The 9,878-nt window shown below is 34.9% G+C and overlaps 1 protein-coding gene and 1 long non-coding RNA gene across 3 annotated transcripts in view; one reads left to right on the top strand and one right to left on the bottom strand.

Annotated features, from left to right (window-relative positions):
* Positions 1-1,855: 1,855 nt before the first annotated feature.
* The window catches only part of LOC101898097 (uncharacterized), a 58,146-nt gene continuing 50,123 nt past the window's right edge, over positions 1,856-9,878 (bottom strand). For both annotated transcript variants that reach the window (XM_005188136.4, XM_059125346.1), the window contains exons 7-8: positions 8,177-8,401; positions 1,856-8,105 (exon numbers count right to left, since the gene is read on the bottom strand). In XM_005188136.4, coding sequence (XP_005188193.1) covers positions 7,903-8,105; positions 8,177-8,401 — 428 coding nt within the window. In that variant the 3' untranslated portion in view covers positions 1,856-7,902. The remainder of the gene's footprint in view (positions 8,106-8,176; positions 8,402-9,878) is intronic.
* LOC131803726 (uncharacterized) overlaps positions 3,233-9,878 on the top strand; it is a 117,645-nt gene continuing 110,999 nt past the window's right edge. Inside the window, exon 1 of the long non-coding RNA XR_009342755.1 lies at positions 3,233-3,322. This is a non-coding gene — a long non-coding RNA (uncharacterized LOC131803726). The remainder of the gene's footprint in view (positions 3,323-9,878) is intronic.

Below are 9,878 nucleotides of genomic sequence, written 5' to 3'. Positions count from 1 at the left end.
ACACATTTGCCTTATACCAATGAATTAATATTTATTAGGCATTGGTCCGTCGTGCATGTTACGGATTTTCACAAAAAAAAAAAAAAAAAAAAAAAAAAATACTAACCCTAATAACCCCAGAGTCAGGGAGAAAGTGGCTGAAGCATTGCGACATCAGCACCGAATCGTGTAAATTGTGGGCAACGGTAAAGTCGCTGTAAAACCCTGAAAATTTATGGCGTAGAAGTGACAGATCCGAAGATATGCCTCAACAATTTTAACCGGTAATGGAAAAGGTAGTTTGTTTACGAGTGTGGGGATGAGGAGATGGAGGGGGGGAGAGGAGGATCCTACGCCGTGTACGAACTCTCCGAGCCGTGGAGGTACCACCACAATTTACGTTAGAAGATATTGACATGTCGTCAGAGGCGCAAAGTGATCCAAAGAGCTTGGTCCTGACGGAATCTCTATGGTGATGTTGAAGCAACTGGATGAACCAGGAGTTGAGTACTTCGTTTCTTGGCGTTAGCCATCCTATTAGTTCCTGATGCCTGAAATAAGGGCAGGGTGGTCCCTCTACTGAAGTCAGGCAAGAATGCCAGTAAAGGTGATTCATACAGGCCGATATCACATTTGTCGCCAGTAGCAAAGACGCTGGAGACATTACTAATCACCAGCATAAGAGTGTGCTTCTCAGTAGCTGATCATCAACACGGATTCGGGAAATTGCATAGCACAACAACATGGTTGACATGAGGCTATCACTGATTATACTGATCGATTGTATTTCAATTTCGACCACCAATTACAATAGCCCAATGAAGTCGTCCGCGGAAATCACAGATACCTGTGACACAATCAGAAGTAGAAACAAGGTTCTCATGTCTCTGATCGGCAGTACTTGGGAAGCTGATAAAGGCCTTGTTGACCTCTTGTGGTCCGCCAACGTAAGTGGTACGCAATGAAATCGCATTCAGTCCTGCCAGATGCCGGTTGACCATCTGCATGAGGAGGCGAAGGTCTTGCCGGTGGGCAGCATAATAAAATGCTGTCAATGCAATTCTTGCTTGGATGTTATAAACCCAAGTATCTCGATCGCTATCTGGTGGATAGGAAACCTCCGTCCATGCAAGTAAAGAAGCACCTTTATGATCTATAGAGAGAAGTACAGAGATATAAGAGAGATTCAACAGGCCTATAAAGCAGGACTGAGTAGCATTCACTCTGACGCGGTCACAGCATTTCCATTCCATTGAAGCCGAATAACGAGAACTGTCGCGACCAATTTGGGGAGTTTTGGCACAACTGAGATCGGGATGGTGCAGCAGCGCGCATAACACACCCCGCTAATCATACTCACCTAACACCCGTGTCGCTTGGACCCTACCAAAATAGGCTGCTTAAGTTCTTATTTTCCAAATTCCTTAAAAATAACCCAATTTAAACTTTTAATAGCAAACATTTTTAAGTTTCCATTTTTAGGGATGACAAATTTTTGGATGGAAATCGGGGTAGCATGTTAAATTGGAAAAAACGGAACTTTTTTAATGTTTGATTTATACATTAAAAATTACGATATTTCTAAAGATTCGAAAGTCTGTATTATTATGTGTTTGGATTCCATATTGATTTGATTTTTCCCTTCAATTTTTTTTTGTGACAAAATCAAAATACGAATTTTTCAAGAATTATTCAAATTCATCACCCGTGTCGTGTGTAAAAGAACCAAATCAGATGATTGTGATATAAATGTTGTCTAATTTAAATTTTTTATATTCCGGGTTTGTTTGTTTTTTAATTCTGATCGAGTTCAATATTATTTCGATTTTTGGTTGGGTTTACCAACATTATATTCTTCTTCTTATTCGTGTGTGTGTTTTTTTTTGTTAGGATTGGTTGCCTTTTGTTTATTTATCGAAAGAAGAAAACGAATTAATTTTCATTCAGTGAACACATTTAATAAAGGCAGGCTGATTATTGGTAATTGTTGTTTGGTTTTTCTTCTTCGTCTTTGTCGTCTTTTTTTGTCGTTTGTTCGAGTTGTGTGTTTGTTTTGTTAATTTTCGGTTTAGCTTAATTAGGTAGGCGTGGTTTGTAATTGATAATTGTTAACAATTGTTTGTTGGCCAACTGCGAATGTTGTTGCTGTTGTTTTTGGCCAATGTATCGCACATTTCGTACGAATAATGATTGCATTTTACCGGTGACTCGTTCGGATTTCGTTTGGTCCCTACGCCTGTTCGATTTTTCATTTAAAGCGATATGGAGTCGCTTGTTTTTAGTTGGGTTTATCAATTTGGGATTTTTTAAATAATTGTTTTCTTTTGTTTTGGGAAATTATATGGAAAATGATTTTATGTTTTTTGTTTCTTTTCGAGAACGATTGTTGGTTTTTTTTCTGATTGTTGTTGTGGTTAATAGAAAACACTGATTGTCGGAGTAATTGTTTGCGTATTAGTTTTTGTGAGAATGTTGTTTTTTCTTTTTAATTTGTTTTATAAATAATCAATTCATTTTAGTGGGTGTTTCATTTTTTTTAAATTTGGTTGTGGATTTTTTCTTGATATTATTTTAAGTTTTTTTCTTGTGAAAACATATAAAATATTCATTAAGTCTATTTGGCTACATTTTTAATTATTTTTTCTTGAATTTGTTATATTTCACAATCCTTTAATTTCCATTTTTGTGTTATTTGTTTATATCTCTTGGTTTTTTTTTTTCAAATTTCTTGTTTTTTTTTTAACTTATAACTTTTATTACCCTCTGTGGTTGTTTTTTTAATAATTTTTTTGCTTTTACTTGTGATGTACGTTTTCCGGTAAAGCCCAACATTTAATGCTTACTAAACAGACATTTATAAATTTCTATAATTTTCTTTTTTGTTTTCTTGTTTTTAATATTTAACGTCCTGGCGACAATTGCTTAAGTCTTTTTTAGTCTACAGAAAAATGTACATTTACACTCAATGTTTTTTTTTTTTTTTTGGTTTTGTTTTTTCATATTTTTTTGTTTTCCTTGTACACTTAATAAGATTCTAAAATATTTTTATATAAATAAATATATGTATGTATGTGTATATTTTCATTTGTCCTCTTTTTTATTTGCTATTTTCATGAAGCTTCTCTGTTCAGTTTTTAGCTATTCCAACTATACCGGAGATTGATTACCATTTAATCATATCTGATATATAAGGAAAATGTAAAAGTGAAACTATGTTAATTATGTATTTCTTTGGTTTCAGGTTTTATTTTTTTTTAAATTATATAATGAAAGATGTAATCGAAAAATTCGGAAATATAAGCAACATACCAGACAACGATGGATGTATGCAGCTTAATCTGTGGTAAGTTCTAAAATACAAATTCCATTAATCGTTTCTAAAATAAAATTGTGAGAGTCGACTCATTTCATTTCAAACACCTCAAAGTATTTATCCGAGTCTACTTAAATTTTATATTATTGATTAATATAAAATTAAAAATCATTTGACGACACCTGTTTCTTCCTTGGAACTTTGAAATTGGTATTAATCATTGTCTACTCGCTTCACGTTTTGTTAAAGCCCCTCCCATGATATGGTGCCTCCTGATTTTCGATACTCTGAATGTTTCAGAGAGCTGTGGTTTTCAATATAGATCCGTTTTTTATTTAGGAACTTCCTGATTTTAAATATCACTAAGCATTCTCGCAAAATATCATGATGTGTCAAGAATTTAGAATTGAATTTATCGTAGAATGTCTTTAGAATAATATTAGAAGGGTAATTTCCATTGTCGCATTTGGTATATCTGAGTTAGTTATATGTGACAGCTTTGCATGTTCATGACTTCTCCGTATGTTTTAAGGCGTAAGTTAGGTTAGTCATATTATAATTACTTCTTAGGACATATTTTAAATAAAAAGGATTGTGGTGGTGTAACACTTGCCGAGGGGGCTTCATAGTAGAGATTTTCAGCCAGAAAGGGCGAGGCTATAGATTTATATCTCTAGGAGGTCGAATCCGTTTAATGATCGGCACTGACGAAGTTCGAGAAAGGACTAAACCCTTTACAGGAGTTGTTCTGTGCCTGCAATGAAGTAGGGCACAATATGACGGTATGTGGAAAATGTTTTTCTATGTTGACAGATAAGAGGAAGGTCCATGCTAAAAAATTTCGAATTTTTTGCTCTTGTATGGAACATATGACCGACAAACGATGCGAAAGCATCGTACACTGCTACACCTTAATCAGGTTTTAGCGGAGGAGACCAGCGATGCTTTGAGTCATGAACGGATTAGGGTGGGAAATGGAAATAAGAATGTAAAGAGTTTAACAGTGGCTCTAGTTTAAAAAGTTGCTCAGTTATTAGAGGAAACAAAGCACGAAATGGCGGAACTAAGGGTAACGAACATAAAGCTCGAATGTAGCCTTAAGGTTGCTGTAGATGCCTAAAATAAATGTTGCAGTCATTGAATGGCCAGGTTCAGTGAGACCTTATGTTCAAGAACGATGAGAATGAAAATAAATTCAAAATGAAGAGCTGGTACTCAAAATCAAGTGCTGGAACTCAAGTCCGAATTTGTGGCTTCTGAGGAAAGAACACATGCAGAATGTATTCAAGCAAACCACACAGTGAAGTCTTTGAAAGGGAAAGCAAAACTGCTTTCGGAGTGTTTGACTTCTTTGGAGGAGGGCTGTCGAGAAGCTGAGAGCGAAGGGTATGAGTTCGCTGCAAAAAAAAGTGAATACGACAGTCTGACGGACGTCGCTTAATGGGTCAGACATGAGAATTTCGAAGTCAAAGAAACTGAAACGAAAGACAAACGTTATCCTCCAAATTAACATTTAACTTTTGCATTTCCTCTATCTTTTTGAGAACAGATTCTAAATTTCCACATTTTATTTTATTTTTTTTTTTTTTAACTTAATTCTAATTCTAATGTCTGTCTGGGTGTTGAGTTATCAAATGAACGAACATTGCCAGCATGTCCTTAATTTTTCTTGTTATTGTTAATTGTTTTTTATTCTTCTTTATATTCTATGTCTCAGTGTGTGTGAGTTCTTAATAAATTGCGAATATTTGTTTATATCAAAACGTTTGAATAGAAAAATATGGGAAGTTTATCAAAATTGAAAAAAAAAAAAATGGTGAACAACTTCAAATTGGATTTTCCGTGTTGTGTTGTTGCTGTTGTTGTTGTTCCGGAGTAAAAAACCCTTACAAAAAATGTACAAAATTTGCATTGGAAAAGTTTCTAATGTGTGTGTGTGTTGTGTTGTCCTTGCACTGAGGGTTCTGTGGCGGGAGCGAATTACTTTTATGTATTTTTTTTGTTTTGCAATTTGGCAGATTTTGTTCATAATTCAGTGAATTTTTTCTTTTTCTTTAAAACGGAAGGGCGGGAAATTTTTTTGTCTTATTTCATTTTTTCTTAATTACAAAAATTGTAACGTCTATTTGCTATTATCTTTATTATACCACACATACAGTTTTATTTGTTTGTTAATAGCTTTTATTTTTAATTTCTTTATTATGTGTTGTTGTTTTTGTTTGTTTTCATTAGCCTACTAATCTAGATTTTCATTCAAAAATAACTTTTTTTTATTTTGTTCTATTGTTGGTTTTACTTCGTCTTTTATTATATAACACTTCGTTCTAAAAAACATCAATCTTGTTTTTAGTTCTCTAAAATTTTGTTTAGTTTTTTCCATTTGTTTTTAAGAATCTTAAGAGCTTTATTGAGGATGGGTGGTTGGTGTGTATGGAGAGGAGTATGGTTTGCTAAAGTTTCGTAACTACCTTCATTGGTGGAAATTGTTTTTAAGACGATTGAATGTTTAAATGTATGTAAACTTAAAAAAGAAAAAACAAATATCCAATGGGATAAAAATTACACAATGCTACAATGTCAGAAAATTCAAACATATCCCAATTTTGAAAATTACAGCTTGAGTTAAAAATACAGCAAAAATTTTTTGAATGAATGAACTTTTTGAACTATTAACTAGTCAATCATGCTTAAGAGTTCCATACGGCATATTTCACTTTAAAAATATTTAAAATATATATAAAATATTTTTAAAATATTTCAAAGGGTTTCCGGTATGATTTTGTTGGTCACTTATCCGATATATGCCCTAATTCTTGGTATGGATTTGAATGAAATTGATTTAATGTTTCTAAACACATCTTTCAAGGGAAAGCGACTATATTATCCTTTGTAATTTAAGTCAAAAATATCGACACATGTCCGGGTCCAATCAATTTGATATGCAGAGTTCGAAATACTGTGTTTCTCAAAGGAAGCAATTGACGCATATGTCCATTACGATAGATTCGAATATATCGAGCAAAGACACAAACCATTATGCAGTTAACAGAATATAAAAAATATATTTAAGTAAAAATTATAAAACGGTATTAAGTTATACGATAAAGGCCGGCAGCGTTATTTGTTTTGGCTTTGTTATATGATCATTGATCCTTTAAGGATAATTCTGCCGGGACAGCATGATTATTATTGGGAAGCTTATCGAGAGCACTCTCAATAGTATTAATAAAAAGTCTCAAAAATATTGCGCGATGGCGCCGAATCCACCCATTTCAGAAATATTCCTGGGGCAAGGATAATTATTGCGACGAATACTCCTACAAGGACAAATTCTGCCAGGACAACATGAGTACCATTGAGAAGCTTATCAAGAGTAGTCTCCATAGCAATAATAAAAAGTTTTAAAAATATTGCCCGAATTTTATTTTGTGGCTAAAAACATTTTTAGAAACTCTGTTAACTTTAACAGTACTCTGTTAACTTTAACAGTACCTCTCTGTTAACTGAATAATTGTTTGTGTCTTTGCTAGATAGATTCGAATCCATCTTAATGGACATTGGCGCATGGAACCCCGCAAAATAGTGAATTACAATAAAAAAACAGGTTTTTAATTCGCTTGACAAGTCAAGTCTGTAGCATTGTGTTACAAATTGCTCCACTTAATCGCCTTAATTTGATGGTAGAATCTTTACTTGGGTGGATGAAAGGGAATAAGTATTTATTTTTTGTTTCCTATTAGGTTTTCTTGATCGACCAGTAAATCGCTTAGCTTCTGTCTTCCAGGATCTCAGCCATGGACCATTAAAGTTCGACAAAAGATAGAATGATTGATTGGCGATTATTGTTGGGGGGTGGAGGGTGTGTATGCGTGTGTTCGTGTGTTCGTGGATGTGGTTTTTAAATAAATTCTATTAAATCAAATACCCGTATATAATTATCATTAGTTTTTGTTGTGTGTGTGTGTTTTTTTTTTCTTAATTGAAGTGTTGGCATTTTTTCAGGGTTGTTCTTTTCTTCGGTTTCTCCTGTTTTTGTTTCTGTAATTTTGTTCCGATTACAATTACACACATACACATCTATTCATTTGTGGCCATAAAAAAGGATTCTAGGATTCTGAACATTTGGTTTGGTTTGATTTCGACTTGAATAAGAAGTCCTTATGTCTTTTTTTCTAATTTTTTTTTCTGGTAGCGATTCTGCTTTGAAACGACACTCAAAACACACATACATATGAACGGTTTATGTGAACAGCTTCTTCTACAACTATTGTCAGAATTTCTTTCTTTGTTGTTTAATTTATTTTTTTCTTTTTCTTCTTCGGCTTCCTCATCTAAATTTGTTGTTTTTTTTTTCTTTTGTTATAATGTGTTACGTTTATCCGTTTTAATGTTTAAAAGAGGGTTTCCTCAAAAGGCGCGCTGTTCGAGGCGTTTTCTTGTTTTTGTTTTGGAACAACGCTTCTGTTTAGGGTGGGGTTTGTTAATTTTCGGTTTCCTCTGCTAAAAATACTTAAAACAACTTCATACGTATTCGAGGGGATTTGTTTTTGGTTTTTTCTTCTACTTTACTGGGGGGAAATGGTGGGGGTCCTTGAGCTTCAGATGGCTGCTTAAAATATAAAATCGCCACAGTCCATGGCATAGTCGAAATCTTCACCGCCCAGATCTTCCACTGTCGATGAATGGAAATCAAAGCCTCCAATGTCGGTGTGATAGACGGCACCACTGCAGGAGGTGTCCACCAAATTGGTGCAGTGAGTGGTTGGCAGTGCATGCAAAGTGAATGTGTCTTCGCACTGGGACCATGTTAGGCCTAAAAATACAAAATGATCCAATTTTTGACTTTAATATCAATTGAAAAAGAAAACTCTGTTCTGCTCATACCTCCACTCCACACGCCATTGGGCAGTGTCGCCCATCCCCAGCCATGGCCCCAGGGCAGTGCACAAGCTAGAGCAGCTTTTGAATCAGGATTTTTGCTTAAAATCGCCACGGCAGCATCACTTTTTACCAAAGGATTCTGATTGTAGAACGCCCGTTGCGTTGCCAAGGAGCGCGACTTGCTGTTGGATAACGCTTTGCGTTGTTTGACTTCGCTAGAGGTGGCAGCTGTAAAGAAGACAAATTTTATGAATTTTATGTATTTAAAAACTATTTGTTGAAATTACATCATAGCTTAATAATTATAGCTATTTTATCTTTTTTATACATTTAGAAAAAGTTAAAATCCATTTCTAAGCAAAATTGGGGTTGCCAGGCCTTTCTTCCAACAACCCCATCATTTGATTTTTATTCTGCTACCACATTTAGTGCTTTTGGTACACTATATAACACGTATTTCCCAAAACTGCCCACTGTGACTCCTGAATCTAAATTCATATGTTTTCCTCTATTTGACAATGTTTATCCGATGTAGTGTCATTACTTATTTTTTGATACTTGGAGTACGTATTTCCAAAACCATATTTTTTCAATCCGAAGGAATGGGTCAATGTTGTCCACTTCGTGTCGGACCTTAAATATGATATAAATATTGCAAAGTGCCAGGTTTGGTGATAATTTTTAGAAAATTTTAAAATGTTCGTGAGGTACGGAAGGGGTTTGCAGATATACATCATCTTCACAACAGATCTTGTATTAGCAAAAATGTTTGTATGTGACATATTTGAAGAGAGTTGGATTCTGCTTTGCTTTCTTTGAACCTTTTGTTTTCAAATCTTGAACTCTATGTGAGGGAGGTACCAGAAGGAGTGGGGGAGGTACCACAAGAAATGGTCCGATCTCTCCAATCTTTTAAACAAAATTAGTGTTAACAGAAATATTGAGATGAGCCAAGTCCGAATGGAATCGGATGTTAATTTCGCATTTTATGAGCTCCATGGATATTCAAAACGTTGACCTTTTTGTGGGGGAGATCTCAGAAGGAATGGTCTGATGTCTACTATCTTTTAAACAGATCTAGTGTTAACAGAAATATTGAGCTGTGCCATGTCGGAATGCAATTGGATGTTAGTTTCTCTCTTTATGAACTTCATGGATATTCAAAATGTTAACCCTTTTTTGGGCAGGTACCAGAAGGAGTGGACCGATTATGATTATAATGGGGGAGATACTTAATGGAGTTGACCGATACTGTCAATTTTCGCATCTATTTACATCTTATGAGTACTAGCATAGGAATATTGGGATTTGCAAAGTTGGAGCAAAATCGGACTATAATTTCTTTTTCTGCGCAGGAAATTATTTTCATTGAAAATGCTGACATGTTGTGGGGGAGGTACCAGAGTGGATCGATATTGTCCATCTCCGAACTCGATCTAAGTTTGACAATAATATTACAATGTACAAAGTATGGACCAAATCGGATACTCCCTTCGAGAGTTATCATGCGCGCCAGCCAGACAGACAGACGAACGGACGGACGGACACACATACAGACATGGCTAGATCGACTCCAAATGTCCCGAAACGAATTTGGTCCAAGGACACCTAGGGTCTTAAACCTTTATTTCGATGAGGCACGTTTTGGCCGTATTAAATGATAATAACTGAAATCGGATGGGACCGTTTCTAGTGTTTCAGATTC

Source organism: Musca domestica, unplaced genomic scaffold (genome assembly GCF_030504385.1).
Source record: "Musca domestica strain aabys unplaced genomic scaffold, Musca_domestica.polishedcontigs.V.1.1 33, whole genome shotgun sequence".
Lineage (NCBI taxonomy): Eukaryota > Metazoa > Arthropoda > Insecta > Diptera > Muscidae > Musca > Musca domestica.
The sequence above is the reverse complement of the archived record's forward strand: the minus strand, read 5'-3'. Positions and strand labels throughout refer to the sequence as shown.